This window comes from Rhinopithecus roxellana, chromosome 16, assembly GCF_007565055.1.
Source record: "Rhinopithecus roxellana isolate Shanxi Qingling chromosome 16, ASM756505v1, whole genome shotgun sequence".
Classification (NCBI taxonomy): Eukaryota; Metazoa; Chordata; class Mammalia; order Primates; family Cercopithecidae; genus Rhinopithecus; species Rhinopithecus roxellana.
In genome coordinates, this window is record NC_044564.1 from 14,028,015 (window position 1) to 14,052,356 (window position 24,342).

Here is a 24,342-nt window from a genome sequence, read left to right on the forward strand (position 1 = left end):
TAAGCAGAATCATATGGTATTTGTCCTTTTGTGTCTGGCTTATTTCACTTAGCATCATGTCCTCAGTGTTCATCTGTGTTGCAGCGTGTGTCAGGTTCTCCCTCCTTTTTAAGGCTGAATCATATTCCATTGTACGGATGGGCCACATTTCGTGTCTCCATTTGTTGATGAACAGTTGTGTTGTTTCTACCTTTTGGCTACTCAGAATAAAGCTGCTATAAACATGGGTGTACAAGTACCTGTTCAAGTCCCTTCTTTCAATTCTGTTGGGTCTATACCTAGGAGCGGAATTGCTAAATCTATATTTAACTTGTTCAGGAGCCACCATACTGTTCTCCACTGTGGCTGCACCGTTTTTGTTCCCACCAGCAATGCATGAAGGTTCTGATTTTTCCACATCCTTGCTGACACTTGTCATTTTTTGCTTGTCCAATAACAGCCATCCTCATGGGTACCTCCATCTATTTTGTTTTCATTGAGATGGGGGGGGGGGTCTCACTATATTGCCCAGGCTGGTCTTGAACTCCTGGACTCAAGTGATCCTCCTGCCTCAGCCTCTGAAAATGCTAGGATTACAGGCACCAGCCACCACACCCCAGCCTTTCCATCTATATCTCAACCTTCTGGCCTCAGTTTCCTCATCTATGTCATGGGGGCAATGATCCTCACAGGATAGGACTTAATGAGGAAATGCACATAAAGGACTCGGGATGCTACCTGGGCTATGGGAATTCTTGGTGAATGACAGTTAGTATTGCTGAGGAAGGAGGCTCTGCCTTCCTAGAGTTTCAAGGAGTCAGCACAGGCAGAACAACATCACAGAATTCCCTTCTTGCCCCTGTTTTTCCTGTAGAGCAGCTGAGAAAGAGATGCAGGGAGGGTGGGTACAGGAATAGGGTGACTGAAATCGCCTGTCTCTGCACTCCCCTCCCCGCACCCACCTGCCCACCCTCCACGGTTTTCTTCCCTCTGCTGTTTCTATTCTCGTCCAGTGTCCGTCCATCTCCGGTTACAGGGCGATCAATAGGGACAGGACGTTTATGAAAGAAATCAAGAAGGCAAGAAAGAGGGGAGGGGGTCAATGGGGGGAAAACCAGGTTGGGGGAGGCCCAGGGACATAGAGCAGCTAGACCCCCACAGGGTCTGGGGGAGCTGGGTCTGCAGGAGCTGGGCTTGGCCACTCCAGAGCTCAGATCTGCCCATCCGGGCCCAGCTCGGCCTCTGGGATCTCACAGGTTTCCTCTCGCTCAAGGACTTCAACCTCCTCCTGGGCAGAAAGGGGGTGAGGATGCAATGCCTGGCACGTAACCAATAAATGGTACCTGCCTTTCCTGTTCCCTTAATCCACATTTATTCCTGTTGAGCAGAATGGGCACACAAGACCTTAATTTGGTGCAAAGGACCTCCCTTCATCATCTCCCACAAACACCACCCACTGGGCTTGAATACCTCCAGGAATGGAGAACTCATTCCTCCTTTCCTGTTCCTGCTGGCAAAGGACCTGCTGGGCTGCCTCCCTGGAGCTTCCAAGGGTTTTCTGGGCAGAGGAACTTGCATGGAATGATGCTCCCTTCCTTCCGACTCCCAGGTCTGGAGTGCGCAGGGCTGGCTGGGCTGTTTTGCTGTTTTGCCCCTGCCCTGGCTCTAGTGTGTTGGCCCTGCCTCGGGCTCATCGAATGCGGCTGCTACCACACCTGCAGGAGGACACTGAGCATTTCAGAGCAGGAGTGCCCCCTGGCAGCTAGTGAGCTGCCCTGGGCTGCAGGTGTATTTTGTTTTCCCTGCACAGAGTTTAAACAACTTTTTGAAGTAGGTGCCAATATTTTTGAAAGCAGGAGACTTTATATAGATACTGCTGTGCACCTTCCTTTGTTACTGCAGAAGATCTGGAATGTTTGGTCTGCTGTCTTGTGAGGGGCCTGCTGTCTCCATTTCTCCCCAGGCCACACCCTTCCCTATCACTTCTGATGGTACCATAGGTACCCATATACATTATCTTCTTCTCATTATTTTTATTATTCTTTTGAATTTATTTATTATTTTTAGTTTTTTAGAGACAGGATCTCTTTCTGTCACCCAGGCTGCAGTGCTGTGGCACCATCATAGATCACTGCAGCCTCAACCTCCCAGGCTCAAGTAATCCTTCTGCCTCAGCCTCCCAAGTAGCTAGGACTACAGGCGCACACCACCATGCCTGGCTTCCACAGAAGCTATGTTCCCAGCCTCTGCAGACATTTGGGACTGCAACCCCTGTGAACCCAGAGGCATACTTCCACACTCCTTCTAGTACCTGGGTTGGGTGCAGGAATGGCCCCATATCTAGGCAGCCCTGATCCTAAGCCTCCTTGCCTTCCCTCTCCCACCGTCTAACCAGAGGAATGAGACACTGGGATAAGCTCTTTGAATATAGCATTTCATTGACTCCTCACAACCAGCAGCTGACGACATTACTATTTCTCCATTTTGCAGATGAGAAAACTGAGGTTCCAACAGGTTATGGTCATCCATCTCCATGGAGGCAGCAGCTTCCACCTCTCCAGCTCACTTGAGGAGCTTTGCAAAGACACAGACTTCTGGACCTCACCCGAAGCCTCCCAGTCCGAAAGCTCTCAGTGGTGGGGCTGGGGAACCCTGTCTTAAACGGCTCTCCTGTGAGATGCTGGGTCAGGTTTGGGCCCCGCTTCTCTTAATGGTTGTGTGGAGGGTGGGAGCAGAGGCCCCTCCCGCTCCAAGCACCATGAAGGGATGATCTCATTCCTCCTCAAATCCAGATTCTGCCCCAGATTTGCTGCACAGTCTGAAGCCAACCACTCTCCAAGCTCCGCACCTGAGTTTCCCCTTGTGTGGAAGGAGAAAATAGCTCCCGCCCCCTGCCTGCCTTCCAGGAACGGGCACGTGGAGCAGGCTTCGAGGGAGGCAGGGAGGGGGTGTGGCTGGGACTTGCGGGTGCTTGTGCTTCTCTCAGAGCCACTGGCACCCCACCTGCCCCTGTGGTGGGGCTGGAGCTCAGTCTGTCCCCACCTCTTGTCCCCCTCACCATTTGTACCAGTCCCTCCTTCCCAGGACCCTGGGCTGGCTGCAGCTGCTCCAGCTCCTCCTCCGCAGCCAGGTGCTTCTGTCCTCCCCCTCCTGCCTACACCGTTGCCTGCCATTGGGGTCCCCCCTTGGAGCTGGAAATCGCTGACTTGAGTGGCAGAGCAGGGAGCCATCATCCATCAAAGAACCTTCAATTCAGAGGGGAGTCCTGTGGGATGGCCCCATCATACAGGCTATCTGAGCTCCAGGTGGGCTCAAGTCAGGGCTGGGACCAGAAATGAGGCAGCCACCAGGCCAGGGCTAGGGACCGCTCGGTGGCTGAGTCCATCTTGAGCCCGGACACGCTTGTGTCTGGATGTTAGCTGTCTGCCATATAGTGGCGCTGTGCAATCTCCTTCTATTCCCTGACCTCACAGGCCTCAGCCGCCTCATCTGAAAACATGAAGCTGGGGGAGCACTGCCCCCGCAGGGAGAGCTCCAGGGTGTGGGGATCAGGTCCGGTTTGCTCAGTGCTGTGTCCTTGGCTTGTGGGATCTGAACCATTCAATAACCATTGGGAAATTAAATGACTATTGATTAAACAAGAAAATACACATGAAGCCGTTAATAACAGCACTCAATAGCAAATGAGCCCGTAGCAAATGCTGGATAAACATTTGCTGTTCTTGTTAGCGGACCGCAGCGGAGCCACTGGGCAACATGGCGGTCATGAAATTCTGAAGGAATCCCCAGAACAGGTTCAGTGTGAAATCCCAGACCCTGGGAACCCCCAGGGGTCCCTGGTGCCCACTCAGGAACTTCAGGTCCCACATCTCCCTTTGCCACGGGTCCTGTGTCTCTGGCTTCTCAGCATGGCTGGACTTTCCCAGGGGAAATGAAGAGGTAAAAGGGGAGGTAGCTTCAGCCCTTCCTTGAACCGTCTCACCCGACCCAATTCAACGACAAGCCAAGCTGCCGCCTGAAGAGTGTTTACTCTCTCTCTGAATTGATTGCACACTCTCGCCACCACCTCGGCTCCTCCCTGCCGCCCGCAGAGGCTGGGTGCCAAGGGGAACCACCTCCAGGGAGACATGGGCTCCAGGCAGCCTCAGTTCTCTTGTCACAGATGGGAAATCGAGACAGGGTGCAGAGAGGCAGGGTTTGAACCCTAGGTCATTCTGCTGGGGTTGAAGTGGCACCACCAGACCCTGACCATCACAGGCCTATTCTGGACCCTACAGCTGGCCCAGACATGAGGGCCCCACATGAGCCACCTTATGAAATGTAAGGCAGGGTCCTTGAACAGTTGCCTGAAGATGAGGGTTTCCCTGAGCAGCCCAAGGTCAGAAGACAAGCCAGGAGCCTGCAGGGCCTGGGGAGCTGGTTCCCAGCCCTGAACTGCTAAGCTCGGGGATTGGCGGGTGTCTAGTAACAACCAGACAATGGCATTCCAAGGGCAGAGGTCACAGAGATACCCAGAGGCTGAAAGTCTGGATACCAGCTTCCACCACAGTGCCTGTATATGGGGTGTTTTCCAGAACATTCCTGATTTTGAATATCCTGTCCCAATTGAGGTGGGTTAGAGATCACGGGTATCAGAACCACGGGCCCCTGTCTGCACCTGCTTCACTCCCATCTGCCAGACTTGAAGCTGACTCCGGCTTCGTGAACAACCTGCCTTTGCCTTTGCCCACCTGGAATCCACACACACTGTCAAAGTGAAACAAAATGCAAACACAAGCTGGAAACAGTAGCACCACAGCGGCCTGTCCAGCCTCACCACGCAGGCATCACCACAGCACATGGCTGGCAAACGGGCTTCCAGCCTTTCTCCCCAACCCATGATGTTTGTCCCGGTCTTGTATACACTTACAGCCAATGTGTGTTCAAGACGCAGAAATGATACACAAGGCGTATCATATATTTTACAAAAACAGGATTACACTCTACATGCCATATGGCAAATCACTTTTTCCACTTGTCAGGAATTATAGATTTGGGTGGGCATTGAGAGCCTGCAGTGGAGAGATGCCCACAGTGAGTGATCATCCCAGCTGGGCTCCCCAGGTGCAGCCCCTGCCTGCACCTGTCTAAGCCAGGCTCCTGGCCCGGACTGCCCCAGCACCCTTGGGTCTCAAGTCTCTCCTCCCTCAGCCCACCCCAGCCCTCTCACTGCATTATTTTGTCCAATTTTTTTTATTAAACACTTTTTTTTTTTTTTTAGCACATATTATGTGCCAGGCACTGTTCTGAGTACTTCATCAACTTTAACTCATTTAACCCTCACCATAATCCAGCAAGAGAAGTATGCTTGTTACCATCCCCATCCTACAGATGGCCCAGGGAAGACGGCATTGCCCCCACAGACTGGCATATTATCTGCCAAAAGTATCAATGACTTAGGACAGCACAGAACCATGTATTCATCCACAATCTAAACAGTTTTTGGGAGGTAAAGGCTGCTTTCTTCTCCTATGACAGTCTTTTGCCTTCCTTAAAGTTTCCTCAAAACACATTCCTCTCCAGAGCTGGGCAAGAAAGAGCTGCCTCAGTAGGTCTGGGTTGTCCACACCCTGCACATTCCAAAGAAAGGTCTGACTCTGGCCTGGCTTCTGCGAGGTGACCCCTATTCCATAAGCCCTTGGAGTATCCTGTCTAGAAAGAGTGTCCATGTTTGCCTGCGGGTCTTGGCACACATCAGAAAGCCTGTGCTGATGAGATTTATTGGGGGGCCTTGGGCCATGTAGTATCAGCTCAACCTCTGCAGGGATTGGAGCCAAAGACCAGCCATATCATCAGCAATGCCTCTACCATCAACTCCCAATAAAAACTCCGCACTGAGGCTTCGGTAAGCATCCCTGCCTGGCGGTAGCTCACAAGCGTTGTCCCATGTCACTGCCAGGAGAATCAAGTGCTGCCTGCACAACCCCACTGGGAGGGGACAATGAGAAGCTTGCACCTGGTATCTCCTGGACCCAGACCTGTGCACCTTTTCCTGTTGCTGATTTTAATCTGTATCCTTCATTGTAATAAATCATAACTGTGAATACAGCAGCTTTGCTGAGTTCTGTGAGATTTTCTAGTGAATCATGGAGCCTGAGGGTGGTCTTGGAAACCCCTGAATGTGCGAGCCCATTCACTGAGTCAGTGGACAGCCTCAGAGCACTTCTCACAGTCAGCACCAGGAGTTAGCCCAGCCCTGTCCAGACAGACTCCACTCCTGCCCTCCACACCTCCAACACATGTACTTCCTTCCTCCAACACATGTACTTCCTTCCTCCAACACATGTACTTCCTTCCTCCAACACATGTACTTCCTTCCTCCAACACATGTACTTCCTTCCTCCAACACATGCACCTCCTTCCATGGAAAAGCTCAGGCATTGGGTCTGTGCAGTCCCAGCCATCCTAGACAGCCACTATGATGTAATATCAGGTAATGTCCTGGGAACCAGATAATGTCCCAGGTGCTAGGTAACCTCCTGGAAATCAAGTAACATCTCAAGAACCAGCTTATGTCCCAGGTACCAGGTAACATCCCAAGAACCCGGTCATGTTTCACATACCAGGTAACATCCCAGGTATCCAATAACATCCCAGGTGACAGATAAAATCCCAGGTTGCAGGTGACATCCAGGGCTTCCCCCGGCCTTACCTGCCAATGACCTCGATGTTGGAGATGGCGTAGAAGTACTTGTAGAGGTTCTCCCGCTGCACGTAGGTGCCGCCCAGCGCCGGGCGCAGCAACCGCATGCGCAGGTCAGTGAGGGTGAAGAACTCCTTGAGGCCCTTGGCGCTCTCCAGCCGCGTGTAGAGGTTGTCCATGTTGCGCAGATCGGGGCCGGCAAAGATGGCGAAGCGGTCCCGCACCTCGAAGCGCACGTGCTTCTCCTTCTTGGAGCCCGCCCAGCGCGAGTACTCCTCGGTGCAGAGCACGCGGTGGGCGCTGGAGGACGACATGTCCCGGGCCCGGCGGGCGGACATGCCAAAGGCCTCCATGCAGTCCTCGGCGTAGAACTGGTAGGGCTGCCACGTGCGCCCGTTGTCCAGGGACTTCTCCAGGACCATGACCGTGGGCCGGCCGTACTCGAAGGTCATCACTACGTCATCGGTCAGCTCCACGGTCTTGTTCCACGAAAGGGTGATGTTGGCTTCCAGCGGGCTGGGGTAGCGGCTCCAGGTGATGCTCTGCCAGTAGGTGGCCAGGCCCTCCTCTTCCTTGTCGAACATGAGCCTAGGCGGGTGGGCCAGGTCCGGGTTGGAGGCGTCACACTCGTTGCTGCACAGGTAGGGATTCTCCTGCAGCGGGGAGAGGAGAAGGGAAGGGTGGGTGCTGGATACTCAGGATGGCCTGGGAAGCCCCTGCCCAGCCTGGCCCCTGCTTGCAAGCCCAGACGCCTGCTCTGTGGCTACAGGGCCTGTGCTCTGGTGCCCAGACATAGCTGGGGGATTTGTGCCCATTTCCTCAATGCGTGCAGAGGTGTGCAATCCCATGGCTTCCCAAGAAAATGCACACTTGTTCCTGCTCTAAATACAGACAACCAAGAAGGCTGGGTGTTAGTCCCCTGCTCTGAAGCCTTCCATGGCTCCCCATTGCCTGGAATACACAGTCCTGACTCTGTAATATACTGACCCCAACCTGCCCTCCCACACCTGGTGACCCTGTGCCTCAGCCTCCCCAGGACATCTGTCCTCCTGCCCCTGCCTGGTTGTACCTCTGAGCCTTTGCAGATGGCATTCTCTCTCCTTCATGTGCCCTTCCACTCGCTGTCTGCCTCAAAAATTCCCATTCACGTTCTCGACTCTCTAGACATCTCCTTAGCTGAGTCACCTTCATGAGCCTTTTATTTTTTAATTTAATTTTTCTTTTTATTGAGATGGAGTCTTGCTTTGTTGCCCAGGATGGAGTGCAGTGGGGCGATCTTGGCGCACTGCAACCTCCACCTCCCAGGTTCCAGCAATTCTTCTGCCTCAACCTCCTAAGTAGCTGGGATTACAGGCATGCACCACCCTGGTCAGCTAATTTTTGCATTTTTAGTAGAGACAGGGTTTCGCCATGTTGGCCAGGCTAGTCTCGAACTCTGACCTCAGGTGATCCACCCGGCTTGCCCTCCCATGCTGGGATTACAGATGTGAGCCACTGCGCCTGGCCCCTGAGCCTTTTTACCTGTACCCTTAGGATTGGTAAACATATTGAGGTGCTCAAAGAGGGACTGGAAGCTCTGGGTCCCTCCCTGATCCCTTACTCTGAGTCTCTTCTATCTGACTGTCCCTGAACGGGTGAACGTAGGGAAAATGCCTTTCTGAGTACCGTGAGCTATTCTAGCAAACTATCAAACCTGAGGGAGGAGTCATGGGAACCCCCGATTTGCAGCCAATCGGGCAGGTATGGGAGGCCGGAACTTGCAATTACCTCAGAGGTGGGGGCAGTGTGATGGGACTGAGCCCTTCACCTGAGTGTTCTGATGCCAGCTCTGGGCAGTGTCAGAATTGAACGGAATCATCAGACACCCAGTTGGTGTCCAGAGAGCTAGAGAATAGGTTGGTGGTGTGGAAAAACCATGCATTTGGTGTGAGAAGTGTCATTGATGGAAACAGGCCAGAGAGACCTGAAAACGTCACTAACGTAGTGGTTCCCAGGGTCCCAGGGATGACTAGGCCGAACACAGGGCATTTTTAGGACAGTGAAGCTATGCCGTATAATACTGTAGTGGTGGATGCATGCCATTATGCATGAGTCAAAACCCGTAGACCCGGGCCGGACGCGGTGGCTCACACCTGTAATCCCAGCACTTTGGGAGGCTGAGGCGGGCAGATCACCTGAGGTCAGGGGTTTGAGACCAACCTGACCAACATGGAGAAACCCCGTCTCTACCAAAAATACAAAAAAATTACCCGGGCGTGGTGGCACATGCCTGTAATCCCAGTTACTCGGGAGACTGAGGCAGGAGAATCACTTGCACCCGGGAGGCGGAGGTTGCAGTCAGCCAAGATCGTGCCATTGCACTCCAGCCTGGGCAACAGCCTGTATCAAAAACAAACAAACAAACAAACAAACCCCATAGACCTGTACAACACAGCGAGTGAACTCTCATGTAAACTATGGACTTTAGTTAATAATAATGTATCAACAATGGCTCATCAGACATGACTCATATGGTGGCTCATGCCTGGAATCCCAACACTCTGGGAGGCCGAGGCCGGAGGGTCACTTGAGCCCAGGAGTTTGAGACCAGCCCAGGCAACACAGAGAGACCCTGTCTGTACAAACAATAAAAAATAAACTGGGTGTGGAGTGGTGGCACACGCCTCTAGTCCCAGCAACTCAGGGGGCAGAACTGGGAGGATCACTGGAGGCCAGGAGTTCAAGATCAACCTGGACTACACAGCAAGACCCTGTATCTACATAAACAATGTAAAAATTAGCTGGGCATAGTGGTGCACACCTGTGGTCCTAGCTACTTGGGAGGCTGGGGCTGGAGGCTTGCTTGAGTCCAGGAGTTTGACGCTGCAGTGAGCTAGCTATGCAGCACCACTGCACTGTAGCCTGGATGACAGAGAGAGACCCTGTTTCTAAAGAAGCCCCCTCAAAACCCAAATATCCCCCACTAATGCAAGATGTTGATAATAGGCGGGGAAAGATGGTGGGTGGGGGAGGGGGGCATGGGGTTTTAGGTACTTTCTGTACTATCTGCTCAATTTTCTGTAAATCTAAAACTGCTTTAAAATATTAAGTCTATTAATTAATTAAACAAACAAATAATCGAACACTGTCACTAACAGCCACACAGTGCTCCAGACCACTTGCGGCCCTTTTTGATGAATATTTCAGGCATCTGGTTTGCTCAAAGACAAAATGGCTTGGATCTAAGTTAAAACTTCTCACTCTCAAATGAGCTGTTTGGCCCCCTTGGGGGAAGTAGGGCCCACCACCCTCTGAGGGACTGAGCCACACCCCTGCGGCCCCCACCAGGCGCCACTGCAGCAGCCTCAGCCTGTGGGCTTCCATCCTGTAGGGTGGAGGACAGGTACCCCGGCTGCCTGGGGCTCCTCGGTGGCAGGGCTGACCCTCAGTTCATTGAGGCAGGTTCCACAAATCCCTCTTTGACCAAAATAGCTCTGTCCTCAGGCCCCCATGCAACCTCAGAGTGGCAGGAGCTCACCATGAAGTCCAGTACCTCCTTAAGCAGATGGGGAGACTGAGGCCAGGGCCAGGGCAGGACTGGCCCCAGCCTTCTGGAGAGCGGATGGCACCTCTGAGGAGGAGTCTGCTGTTACCATCAGAGATATCCACACCACTGGCAAGCCCACCGAGCCAGGACAGCAGAGGGACATGGCGGGGGCAGGGGAGGGTGGTTCCCAGCTTCCTCACTCACTGGCCAGGTGACTCTGGGCAAGACACTGCCCTGTCTTGTGCTGTTGCCTGGAATGGTGAGGGGCTGAGAGGCCGTGGGGATGGCCCAAAGGCCTGAGCGGGTAGCAGGTGCTGGGCTGGAGGAGGTAGGCTTGACCTGTGAGGGAGCTGGCAGCCGGGAAGGGCGCTCTGAGCCTGGACGCAGAATGGACTCTGTCTGTGCCAGTCGGGAGGAGGAGTGGTGGGCAGGCGCTCCAAGAGCTTGCACCTGGGCTCTGGAACTGAGGTACATGCCCCTCTTCTCCCAGCCCAGCCATCACCCCCTTCCCGAAGTCCTAGAGCTTCTTCTGTTGCCCCTGGGGACCTCCTAGGGGCTGAATGGTATTCCCCCAAGGTTTCTGTGTTGAAGCCCTAACCCTAGTACCTGAGAATGGGACTGTATTTGGAGACAGATTATCTCTCAAGAGGTGATTGAGGTTAAATGGGACCCTCAGGGTGACCCTCGTCTAATCTGACTGGTGGTCTCAGAAGAAGTTTGGCTGCCTGATGAGACGCTAGGGCCCATGTGCACAGAGAAAAGGCCTTTAGAAGGCACAGTGAGACAGTGGCCGGCTCCAAGCCAGGGAGAGAGGCCTCTGCAGAAACCAAACCTGCCAACAACTTCATCTTGGACTTTCAGCCTCCAGAACAAGGAAAGACATTTTTGTTGTTTAAGCCACCTGGGTCTCGTGTGGTACTTTGTTATGGTGGCTGGAGCTAAGACAAGCCTCATCCCAGGTGAGCAAAGAGGGAACAGGCCGGGAGGAATGGCTCAGAGGGGTAGAGATGAATCGGGAGTTTTTGATGATGTCCCCAGAGGCTCTCTCTGGGGTCTCCTCCACCAGCCTGGTTTCTTAGTATGCTGGCACCAAGTGGCGTCACACTGCCTCACCTCCCCAGAAAGCTTTTATCAACCCAGCACTGAAGCTGTGCCATTTCCCAGGCCACTTCGTCCTCTCCCACCTCGGAGCTTGTGCTCCTTTGGCCACTCTCTGTCCTCCTGGTTTTCAGAGCCCTCCCACATGTGCCTCCTCCAGGAGACCCTCCTGACTTGAATCAATCTTTTTTTTTTTTTTTTTTTTTTTGAGACAGAGTCTCACTGTGTCCCCCAGTCTGGAGTGCAGTGGCGCGATCTCGGCTCACTGCAAGCTTTGCCTCCCGGGTTCACGCCATTCCCCTGCCTCAGCCTCCTGAGTAGCTGGGACTACAGGCGCCCACTACCGCGCCCGGCTAATTTTTTGTGTTTTTAATAGAGACGGGGTTTCACTGTGGTCTTGATCTCCTGATCTTGTGATCCGCCCGCCTCGGCCTCCCAAAGTGCTGGGATTACAGGCGTGAGCCACTGCGCCCAGCCTTGAATCAATCTTTAAACCCAGTTCTCTCATCATCCATCGTAGAGTTGTTAATGTGCTTATTGGGGACAGTGTAGTGAGGCCTCCATATTGGGCCTGGACCTCAGTAACCACTCACTCAATTATACTTATTATCATATTAATTAGCTATTAATCAAATGACAGCGATATTGACATATTTCCTATTGAGTGCTGATAGTATTCCTGTCAACCCCAACTACTGAGCCACCCACACTTCACCTTTTCCCTGGTCTCTCTTCATCTGCCTGCCTTACTTAGCCCTACCCTGCCCAGGCTCCTGATGGGTTCTATGGGGTGGAGGCGTTGAGGTGGGGACAGGGTATCCCTCAAAGCCCCCAGTTGCACCTGGCCTGTCACTGGGAAGACTGACACAGCTGGTTCTGGCTGGAGATGGGGGCTCCATGCTGGCTACTCCAACCTACAGGGCCCTCTGGCCCCCGCCCCGGCCCGGGAAGCAGATGGTCAGAAACTAATGAATCAGCCTGTGTGTTTACAGGCCCCTCGCCTGCTGTGGTGCGGGCTCAGTCAACAGCAAGTACAATAAATAAATCCCGAGCCGCGGCCAGCACAATTCTCTCTCTCCCTCTTTCTCTTTCTGTCTCTCTCCTTTTCCCTCTCTGATTTCTCTCCCCAAGATCTCAGAATTCCACTGAGCTGGTCAGGAGTGTGGAGCATCCCAGCAAAGGCACTGTTGGCGCTGACCTGACCTTCCTTTTCCTCTGCAAACACAGTATTGCTTCCTCTTAGTTTCCTTCTATTCTTTTTGTTTTGTTTTGTTTTCTGAGACAGAATCTTGCTCTGTGGCCCAGGCTGGAATGCAGTGGTGCAATCTCAGCTCACTGCAATCTCCGCCTCCTGGGTTCAAGCGATACTCCTGTCTCAGCCTCCCAGGTGCTGGGACTACAGGTGCGCACCACCACGCCCTGCTAATTTTTTATTTTTAGTAGAGACAGGGTTTCACTATGTTGGCCAGGCTGGTCTCGAACTCCTGACCTCAGGTGATCCGCCTGCCTCGGCCTCCCAAAGTGCTGGGATTACAGGTGTGAGCCACTGCGCTTGGACCTTCTATTCTTCTCTGGGGGAATTCTGAGGACCCACTGGGGTATTAGAAGCCTAGTTTACCCCAGTCCCCCCTACCCCAGTCTCCAGTTAGCATCTGAGAACTGATAATGTCGTGGGGGTGGGGCTGAGACTGGGAGTGTCTCCTCCGAGCGGGGGTGAAGGTTTGCCAGCCTCCTCCAGGTCTGTGCGTTTCCACCCATCTCCAGGACAGCAGATCAACTAATCACAAAAACAGCAGTCAGAACAAAGTGGCCTAATACAGGGAAAGACTGTTAGGCACACCTCTAGCCTTTCAGGATGGCTCCAAAGCCGCCCTGTGATAGCATCAAGAGTAGTAGCTACTTCTTTAAATATTTCATGAAAATTAAAACAACAAAAAAACCATACCCCTGATTTTTAAAAACAGCCTTGGGATTTTCTCTAGAAAGATGCAGTAACATACCCCTTTTCCATACAGTTTTGGGCCCTGGGGTCTGAAAGCCCTGAGTTCCCTCTCAGCTCTCTCCTTTCAGGCTGTGTGACCTTGATGAAGTCACTTGACTTCTCTGACTCTCTGTTTTCTCACCGAATGTCATGTGAGATGGTCTGTGTCTCACACTATCTAGAATCCCTGGGAAATGTCTCCAAATGGGAGCGATTATTTTGAACAGCAGCTTTGTATTAACTCAGGGACACTCCACTCCCAGCAACCTTCCACAGCAGGAAGAGGTGAGGCTGAGACCACCAGGCTTGTGCATGAGAAATTCGGGAACTTCATGGCATGGACCGTCCCAGGAACTGCTGACTCAGAAGAGTGTGATTATCATAACATTCGCTGAGTGCCAGCCCTGTGCCCGGGCTGGGTTGGGCACTTCACAGCCGCTCCTCCCTGTACCCTCTCAGCAACCCCCAGGGAGGTAGGTGCTCCAGTCAGCTCCATGTCTCAGATAAGACAGTAAGTACCCATGGCCGCATATCACTTACCCATCCCCTGGATTCCACGGGACCCAACCTTGAGGAATCTTGGGGAAACCAAGCCTGTCATGTCTACAGCTGTCCTGTCTCTCTGGACACACACAGGCAAGTCACCGGAAAAGTCAGGCAGTGTGGCTAGAAGTCAAAGGAGGGTGGGCAGAGTGAAGGGAAGGCAGTCAGCCAGGCCCATAGCACCAGAGAACTGGGTGATGGGGAGCCTCCCACACAGACGCCAAGCCTGAGCTCCTGGCATGAAATATTCTATGGAGAAACCATTTCATGCCATGCTTTTCAAGCCTTGTGATGGGAGCTTAAATGCTTTTCCTTTTATGTTATTTTCTGTGCAAAGGGTACAGTCAAAGTCAGAGGCCAGGTTGTAAACATCATAGGCAAGCTGCAGGCAAAAAACATAATTGAATGGGAAAGTGAACCGTTAGCAAGAACGGAGGTAAATGCGGCCGTGGGAAGCCCAGCCATTTGAACCTCCGGGCCCCTGACGAAGGAGCCCATGGAGGGGCGGTCACTGGAATGGTCACCAAGTCTCACGAAGAAGAACAGACAACGTCATGCAGCTGGCCTTGCACCCAAGCCTGCGCTGGGATGAAATCTCACAGCTGGGACGAAATCGCCAGGGTGTCTCAGGCAGAGCTCTGCGGTTTGCGGTGGGATGCACTGGCTCACTCCCTTAACTGCGCACGAGTTCCACAGGCTTGGATGAGTCCCTGTTTCCTTGAGCCCGATGAGGCCTGGGACACGCTACCCTAAAACCTTCTTAAAATATTTTAGGCTGGGCGCAGTGGCTCATGCCTGTAATCCCAGCACTTTGGGAGGCCGAGGCAGGCTGACTACCTGAGGTTAGGAGTTTGAGAATAGCCTGGCCAGTATGGTGAAACCCTGTCTCTACTAAAAATAAAAAATAAAAATAAAAAATTAGTTGGGCGTAGTGTTTCGTGCCTGTAGTCCCAGCTACTCAGGAGGCTGAGACATGAGAATTGCTTGAACCTGGGAGGCAGAGGTTGCAGTGAGCTGAGCTCGTGCCACTGCACTCCAGCCTGGGTGACAGAGTGAGACTCCATCTCAAAATTTTTTTTTTTTTTTAAGCTGAGGGGATTTAAGAAAACCACAGAAGTGGAAGATCACTTTGACCTTCCTCTGCCCTTCTTCCCTGAAGCAGGACATGAGGCTCATTTGAGAGGTGCCCTCCCAATGCCCGGAGGACAGAACATTCTCATCTCCAAAGATGACGGGTCACAGAGAGGGACCTGGACACACAGGCCTTGCAAAGTTCTCACCAGTTTATCACCAGGAGATGATACTTTTTTAAAGCCAATCATAGTTCTCCATGACTATTTCTCCCTTAAACCTAGCATAAAAAATAGATGTTTACCAATGTTTTTGGGTCTTCATTCCTTATGAAAGCTCCCATGAGGCCAGGCAACACAGGGAGATGCCATCTCTACAAAAAAAAACCTCAAAGAACAAAAAATAAAACTAGCCAGGCATGGTGGCACACACCAGTGGTCCCAGCTACTTGGGTGGCTGAGATAGGAGGATCCCTTAGGCCCAGGAGGTCAAGGCTATAGTGAGCCATAAGAGCCATAACTGTGCCAAAAAAAAAAGAAAGAAAGAAAGAAAGAACGAAAGCCTTTTTCACATAAAACTTACATTAAATCCACTCATATGATTTGGTTGTGTTAATCTGTCTTTTACGAGGAGGCCTCAGCCACTAACAGGATGGATGAGGAAGAGATCTTTCTCCTCCCCGAGAACCTCGGCTTTTCAGTTGGAGGGGAAACTTCATGCAGGCGGCGACCACATCTGATCCTGTCCCCACTCCAGCCCCAGCCCCCAGCCCTCCTCAGGGACTCGGGAAATCTTGGTAGAATGAATGAACGCCCAATGAGGTTGCTAGCACTGGCTTCACAGGGTTGTCATAGGAATAACGCCAGGTGAACCACAGCAAGTGCCTCGGTGGCGCTGGCTCACGGGTGATGGATGCTGGGAGAACATTCATGACCACTGTCTGGCCTGGTGCTTCAGCAAACAGCAGGCCCTGCCGTTAGGGAGCATGTCTTCCACCTCGGCCCTGTGCTGGGTGCTCCATGTGCGTCAACCCCACCTCCCATTCTCTCAGGGATCCTTAGGAAACCGAGACTAGGAGAGGCTGAGCAATGTCCCAGGGTCATGCGGCTCGGCAGGAGCCAAGGTGAGACAAGAAGCCAGGGCACGGCCCGCTGAGCTGGGCTCTGAGACAAATTGGGAAGTGGTGCCCTTCACCCCAAAGGAAAAGGATGCCGCTGCCTGGGCCGCACTGTGCTCCGGCAGACTCGGGTTCCATGGAGAGGCAGGCGGCACAGCTCTTGACACCAAGGTGCATGGGCAGGCCTGGGGAACAGTTTAGCAGCTGACAGATTTTTTTTGAACCTGTCTGCTGATTTGCCAGCGGAACCCTTCTCATCCTCAGCCCTTCAGCCTCACCAGGACGGGAGGCTGCTGCCGCATCCAAGGTGGGAGGCCGGAGGCTGCCCAGGAGAGGCCCTGGGTGTGGGTGCCCAGGTAGAGGGCCAGGACTCGAGCACAGGGGGAAGCAATGGTGGGAGAAGGCGAGGAAAGGCAGCCGAGCTAGCCCCATCCTCCTCCTTGGACGTGGCCTCTGCCATCTGGGGGAAACTCTATGGCTTGGGCAGGTGCATAAATCAGTAGGTGCCCTGACCCGTGGGGCCATGGAATTTGGACTCAGGGGACTGCCCCTAACACCATGTGTGACCTTGCTCGGGGCCTTGCCCTATCTGTGCCTTGGTTTCCCCATTCACGAAATGACCGGGCAGGAGTGCGCTGTCTGCCTCTGACCCTGACATCCTAAAGTCTCAAGTTCTGCAGGTTCCTCAGGCCCCTGGTGCTGCTAAGGAGGAAGGGCACAGAGACACATCTTCCTCCCCTGACTCTAGGGAGAAAGCCGGGGTGCTGGGGGAATTCTCCTTAACAGATTACTTCCTATTTATTGGTAAGAAAAGTTGCAGAGGGGATAAATTATTAACAAAGCGGAAACGGAGATTCTGTTCAGAGCTGATTCTAATTCTAGCGGCCCTGATGGTCTCTAACTGTCTGAGCTCTCCCTCCCTCCCTCCCTCTCTCTTTCTCTCTCTCTCTCTGTCTCTCTCTCTCTCGCTTTGTGTGTGTGTGTCTTATTCTCCTTCTATGGTTTCATTGATCGCTGTCCCTCTTGCTCTCTGTGCCACTAACTCCTTCCCCAGTGTGCAGGCTTCTCTCTCCTTCCCTTTCCGGATTCTCTTCGTGCACAGGCCGTGGACGACAGACAGCAAGGTCACCCTCCCTGCTCGTGAATCAGCGTAAACCGACCTGGCATTTTACAGAGCTGGAGCTGCAGCTGGCCAAGGTGGCTTTTCTGTTTTGTTTTCTGGTTGGAGCAATTTTCCTCCCAGCTCCAAGCAATTACTAAGGCAGGGGCAGGCAAGCGAGCCTCCACCTCCAAGCCTCTGCGTGCTGCCTCCCCAGGGACTCGCTTATCCCAGCAATGAGCCTCCAGAAGCCACAGCGACCGCCCCTGCCCCTCCCCCAGGCGGGCCCCAGTGGGCGTCGCCTGGGCACAGGTCCACCTTGAACCCAGAGTCTCTGGCCACCTTTTGAACTGCCTTGGCCCAAGCAGAACTCCAGAAAATGCATCTCAGTTCTTTGGTTGCCCAGAGCAGCTCTCCCCGCCACCCCTCACCCCGCATTATTTGGGAGGAAAGGGAGCGCTTTAGGCCTTTCAACCCTGCCCACAGTGTTCCTCCTTCCAGAACCTTCTGTGAGTGTGAACTCTGGGAGAGCAGGGGCCTTGCCCACCTTTGCGCCACACTCCGGACAGCTGTTTGCACACAGTGGTATTTGACAAACATTTCCTAACCAAGCAAGGACCCTCTGCAGTGGCTCCAGGCAGTTCCACCCAGGTAGGACGCTGCGTGGGGGAGAGGCGGTGGGCACCCGTGGGCCTCACTCTGCTTTGGAGATGCTGTTCTTGCAGAATGACTGCTTAGTATTCTTATCGCAATTCAGGTTGTCCCCACAGAACACCCTGAAATCCTTTCGGAGGACCTGAGGGCATTGGGCTGTCCTGACGGACAAGCTGCCCAGGAGAGGGTCCACTGGGAAGCCAAGGTCAGAGACCAAGGATGAAATGCCAGGCCTGGTGAGGGCACCCACTGCTCACCAGGACCGCAGACCCCTGAATGACTGATCTCCGTCAGCTGAACCGCCAGAGTGTGGTGGGCGGAGAGGCATTGCCATGGCTCTGGCTAGACAAGGGTTAATCTCTCCAGGAACTTAAAAATGTATTATTGTGTTTTTAAAGGACACATTCTGCTTTGCCCTGGGCATATGTGGATTCGTCCCACAGCCAGATTTCCAGGAATGTTTGGGGTGGGAAATGCTATTCCAGCTGAAGAGTGCCCGTGCATCCCTGGGGCCCCCCACAGGTGACTGACAAGATGGACCAGACGCATGGGCATCTGTCTCAGACAGGGCAAGGCTCCCCTTCTTTTGCATACCTCCAGCGACAGGGGTTTTATTACCACAGAAAGCAGACAGGTCAAACCCCACTGCTTCCTCCTTTGAGTGTGGGGCTGTAATTTGGAGGGTGCTTTGCATCTTTTCTTTGTCCCAGGTTCCCTATTTTTCTCTGGCTATGCTGCAAACATTTTCTAATTGATCAGAAAAAGGAGAGAGGGAGGCTGGGTGAGGCTAAGCCCTCCTCCTCCCCCACACCAGGAACTCAGTGATCCTCAAACACTTCCCTACCAGGGCCAGCGGGAGTGCTGAGCTGCTGCTGCTCCTCTTCCTTTCCCTCCTCTTCCTCCTCCCATTCCTCCTCCTCCTCCCCCCCCTCCTCCTCCCTGCACACACAGGGGCTCAGTCTGGTGCCTCCCTTCCTGCCCACTCCCTACTCAAGGCTTCACTGGCCACCCAAACAGCTCAATACTTTCATACTTTTAAAAAAAGTAAATAAAAGAAAAGGAGAGATGGAAGGATGAAAGAAAGGGAGAGAAGAAAAGGGAAAGAAAGAGAAGGGGGCGGGTGGGGGAAGGGCACTGAGAGGAAGAGGGCTACATCCGGAGAAACCCAGGAAAGTGCATTATTGATTCAGGACTTAGAAAATGCTTAGAGAGTAGGAACAGTGCCCTGCTCTTTAAAAGCTTGCGCAAAGCATAAACTAGACCCAGGCAGCCTTCCCAAAGAGGGCCTACTCTGCCGCCATGAATATTTTATCACGGAGGGAGGAAAAAAGTGGCTGTGAGGGTTTCAGTGCCAGGGTGGGGTGAGGGGCAGGCCCCACTGGCTGGGGCGCTTGGTAGCTGCCTCTCCTCGGATCCCCTCCCCGGATCCTGGGGGCCTTTTGGGGGGCCCCTCTCCTCTTCTCTGAGACCTGCCCTGGGCTTTCTTGCTAGTCAACAGGGCCTCAGCCAGGTTCCAACAGAGGCCCAGGTCAGGGAAGGGGTTGCGGGGAAGCATCAACTGAAAGAGGTTTCCAGATGGGCTGAGGGTGAAGCCTGGTCCCCAGCAGTGGTTTCTCCTAAAGGCTCACTCTGCTCTCCCCTGCCCTGCCTTGGTTGGGGCCTCCACCGACCCCTCCAGCCTCCCCACCCCCAGCCCATTCTCAACCTGCAGCCAGCCGCCCTTCCCTTCCTAAGCATCCACATGTCTCCAGTTCCTCCTCAGAGCCCCAGGGCCTTCCCCTTCTGAAGTCCAAACCCTGGGCCTGGCTCTGCCACCAGCCCTGCCTCTCTCTCGTGTCTTTCCAGCCTTGTTTTCTTTGAGACAGAGTTTAACTCTTGATGTCCAGGCTGGAGTGTGCTGGTACGATCTTGGCTGACTGCAACCTCCGCCTCCCGGGTTCAAGTGATTCTCCTGCCTCAGCCTCCCAAATAGCTGGGATTTACCGCATGTGCCTCTACGCCTGGCTAATTTCATATTTTTAGTAGAGACTGGGTTTCAGCATGTTGGCTAGGCTGGTCTCAAACTCTTGACCTCAGGTGATCCACCTGCCTCGGCTTCCCAAAGTGCTGGGATTACAGGTGTAAGCCACCATGCCTGGCTTCTGGCCTCATTTTCTACTGGCCAGTCTCTCCTGCCTTTTGGACGCCCCCTCCACCCCACTGAGCTTTCAGGTTGAGTCACCTTCTGTCTGCAGCTCTCCCTCCAGCCTTTTACAGGTGTCTGCTTAAATTTATCTTCCTCAGGGAAAACACCCCTGGCCCCTGCCCCCCAGTCCCAGGGGAGCACTGGGTCACAGTTTTCCCCAGTGGCTTCTTCAGTTAATGACGGGTGTGTCCCCTCCCCACTGTGAACTCCAGGAAGGCAGGGGGAGAGCCTGACACAGTGGAGTGACTCCACGTCCTCAGCCCCTTCCCTCTCCGGGTGTTCCATAGTCAGAACGACGTCTCAGGAGTAGACACAGCACCCGATGGATGGGGTCTGCCCATGAGAACAGCAAGAAGCTGCAACCTCCAAGAATTTCTTCCTGCTGGTCTCTGAGGAGTTAAGAGGCGGCGGGGCCAAGGAAAGAGTAAAGCCACTGGGTCTGCCCACAGCTGGGGACACGTGGACAGGTACACCCCTTTGTGGATGAAACCCTGGCTGGCGGTGGGGGGTGGGTGTGAGTAGTGAGGCTGGGCTGGTAAGTTTCATTTATTTATTCATTCACTTATTCATCAACTATTTGTGAACATCCTTCCTGCACCAAGTAGCCCCAGAGAAGCAGCTCTTAGATTTGGCCACCCATGAAAACAATGACAATACTTGGGGACGGGAGGGGTGTGGCAACATTCCTGGGCCCCGAAGTCAGAGGTTCTACTCCAAATTGAAAGCTAACAAACAAACCAACAAACTAAACCATCAAGTAATTAACCAACCAACTAACCAAAACCCTCAGCAGGTGACTCAGATGTGCGGCCAGGTTTGAGAGGCTGGTCCAGGTGGCCCAGGGAAGGGCACCCACATGATGACACTGTTCCTGTTATTTTACCTACAGGTGGGGGAGCCAAGGCTCCCCGAGTCAGGCGCTTGCTCAAGGTCACACTTGGGGTGACTCGGGCACTTTGCTCGCTTATGGGAATGTCGACCGTTCTGCTGTGTCCACCGGAGAAGTCACCTGTGTCCTGGTCCCCATGAGTGGCACAGATGACACGCCCTGGAGATGACAGGCTGGGGCAGTCAGAAGACTTCCTGGGGGAGGAGGGAGTTCATCTGGGCTCAGGACAGGTGGAGGGAGACTTGACTAGTCTGGGAGGATGGTGCTGTAGGTGGACTGAGCAAAGGGCCAGGCCAGATGCACAAAATGCTGCAGGGAGCGATGGGTTCACACATGCATGCCGCTGAGCCAGGCGCTTGGTGGGGAGCACAGGAGAGAAGGCCAAAGGGAGGCCAGGAGCCAGATGGGCAGCTTGACATTAAGCAGTGCCAGGGAGAGCCCTGATGCTGGCCGGCCCCCCTCCTTCCAGGAAGACAGGTGAAGAGCCTGGGAACAAAGTGTGAGGGCTCAGGTGGCCCTCTCCCAAGACTGGAGAGCCGGCACCCCTTAGCACCCAGGAAGCCAGAAGGAGGACGGAGAACCTGCAGCTCAGATGTGAGAGAGGCTCCGAGAGGGCCGAGGCAGGCCATGGAATTCTCTTCCTCCTGGTCTTTCCGTTTTAAGACAACAAGATGCTTCAGGCTGGAAGAGCTCCGGGGCAGGCCTGGGAGAGGTTTCAATCAGTGCTTCTCAAACTTGGCTGTGCACTGGGACCACCTGGGGAGGTTTAATGCCTTCTCCTGCTGGGCTGCCCAGAGAGGCTGCTGAAGCTGGTCTGGGGGGCAGCTGAGGCAGCGGGGGGAATGGAAAGCAAAGCTCCCAGGCAAGTCCAGTGTGCACCCCGACTGAGAGCCATCCAAGTGGCTCGGAGGGCAGCCCGGTCCCTGCCTGCTCCACCCTGGTGGGGTCATAGCTGCCCGCTGGACTTGAGGCCTTCGAGAAGACTGCCCCAAGTGTTGGGAGATGGAAAAGAGCCACAAAACCCTGACACCTCCCTTTCTTGCTGGGAGACAGCCCATACCCAAAGCTGCAGTTCTCAGCTGATGCCTGAGCCCCTTGGGGGAAGGCCTCGGGCATCACGGCTAGTCGGGACTGATGGGGTGCAGTGTCCACCCGAGGTCGTGGCTGCTGCCTCGAGGACCCCCTGGGTGGGACAGTTTTCCGTTTTTGGAGCAGGCAAAGGCAGCAAGGAAGGCCACCCAGCCCCCCACCCGCTTGGCCCTCCTCCTTCTTGTGCCCCTCCTCTAGGCTGAGAGGCAGCCAACCCAGTGCAGGAGCAGGTAACTGGGCAGGAGGGTAGGGCTGCCTCGTGCCAAGCAGACAGGCCTGGAGCCCTCCCTTGGCAGACACTGCACTCCTCCGCCCCCTGCACCCTCCACCCTCTATTTTTAGGCCCATTATTGTCCATTGTTAGGTGCAGTTTTTTTCCCCACTCCTTCCCCAGAAAAACAGATCGGGTTCCTCCAGGCAAAACCACCTCGCCTTCCCTGGAGCTGGTGCGTGGGAGCACGCTTGCTGCCAAATAGACATGAAATAAGTGAATTATCAAGTAACTGGATTAGCAGACTCCATCGTGTCTCAAAGGGCAGGGGGTGGGGAACACCACCGTCACTCCTCCAGGCCCTCCCTCCTCCAGACCGCCGGGGTGTGCCGGGGGAGGAGAGGCTGACAGGGACAGTATGCTCACCAGCACACATGGCCGCATGCACGCACACACACACAGATGACAGCCGCCTCCGTCTATCAGGCGCTTTCTGAGATCCAGAGAGACTCGTGTCAGCTGACTAGCCTGTTTAGGAACCTGGACGCCGGGCCGGGCGGCCCAGGCTGGAGATGCCAGGCTCTTCTACTTTGAAGCTGTGTGGCCTTGGGCAAGTGGCTTAACTTCTCTGAACCTGAGATTTCTCATATTCAAAACGGGTTTAAATACAAGCTCTACCTTAAGTCTTCTGTGAGGGTTCAATGAGCTATAGCTTAGGTTAAGGGCTTGGTATACATGAGGCACTCAACAAATGTTCGACGTTGCTGCTCTGAGGAGGAGAAGGATATAGAATCAAGACAGTCTGGCTGTGGCCGGGTGCAGTGGCTCATGCCTGTAATCCCAACACTTTGGGAGGCCGAGGTGGACGGATCACTTAAGGTCAGGAGATCAGCCTGACCAACATGGTGAAACTTCGTCTCTACTAAAAATACAAAAACTAGCCAGGCATGGTGGTGGGTGCCTGTAATCCCAGCTACTTGGGAGGCTGAGGAAGGAGGATTGCTTGAACTTGGGAGCTAGAGGTTGTAGTGAGCCAAGATCATGCCGCTTGCACTCCAGCCTGGGTGACAGAGCAAGACTCCATCTCAAAAAAAAAAAAAAAAAAAAAAGAAAGTGAGCCCAGGAGTTTAAGACCAGCCTGGCCAACATGGCAAAACCCCATCTCTACAAAAATACAAAAATTAGCCAGGCATGGTGGTGCATGCCTGTGATCCCAGGTGCTCAGGAGGCTGAGGTGGGAGGATCACTGGAGCCCAGGAGTTCGAGGCTGCAGTGAGCCAAGACTGCACCACTGTACTCCAACCTGGGTGACAGTGTGAAACCCTGTCTCAAAAAAAAAAAAAAAAAAGAAAGTCCTGAGACAGTTGGACCTGTCAATTACAGGAAACCAAAGCCTGATTTCCCTAAGGGTAAAGAGATCTCAGAGGGCAGAACCTGCTCAGGCCAGATGGTTGACCGAAAGTGACCACAGGTGGACTCAGGGTAATCTGGGAAGTCCCTGAAAGTGTTTGCAACCTTATCTGTGTGTGTGCGCCTCTGCATGAGCCCAGCGTTTGCACACACGTGCACATGCATGGTTCTGGGAAGAGCACTGTGGATTCTCAAGTGGGGCCATGACCATTAACAGTGAGAAGCTCCCTGCTCCAGGGTTTTCTGGGTTGGTTCCCTGCCTTTCTCCCCTCCGGGTCTTCCTGGATGCTGGGAGGTTATTGCACCTTTCCCTTCTTTCTCTCTCTCTCTCTCTCTCTCTCTCTCTCTCTCTCTCTCTCTCTCTCTCTCTCTCTCTCTCTCTCTGTTTCCCTGAAGCAGAATCTGGGGGTACAGTGGGACTCTGAGGTTGACCTGCAGACTCCCTCATTTTACAGGCAGGAAGTCTATACCCTGAAATGGGAAGAGACTTCCCCGGGGCCACCCCGCTCCTGGCAGCCAGTGCCCGGGGGAGCCCCATCCCTAGGAGCTGGGCCCCAGGACAGTGTCAGCCCCAGAACTGTGGGCAAAGGTTTTGGATTGTGCCTGAGTGGGGACGGGGCAGAGGCAAGGTGCGCTCTGGATAACAGGCTTCTCCACCTGCTTTTGGCCATCTCTTGATCCCTGAAAGGGAGGGACACCGCCCTCACTGCAGGCTGGCAGCAGAGGATGGCCTGCCTTGGCAGAGGGCAGGAGCACCGTGGGCTCATCTCTCATTGGTCTGTTCTTCACCTTTTGCCCAACAGCAGAC

General features: G+C 53.8%; 1 protein-coding gene across 11 annotated transcripts in view; it reads right to left on the bottom strand.

Annotated features, from left to right (window-relative positions):
* NTNG2 (netrin G2) overlaps positions 1-24,342 on the bottom strand; it is an 81,043-nt gene that overhangs the window by 38,951 nt on the left and 17,750 nt on the right. For all 11 annotated transcript variants that reach the window (XM_030919745.1, XM_030919747.1, XM_030919743.1 and 8 more), the window contains one exon: positions 6,671-7,314. In XM_030919745.1, the coding sequence (XP_030775605.1) occupies positions 6,671-7,245 (575 nt within the window). In that variant the 5' untranslated portion in view covers positions 7,246-7,314. The remainder of the gene's footprint in view (positions 1-6,670; positions 7,315-24,342) is intronic.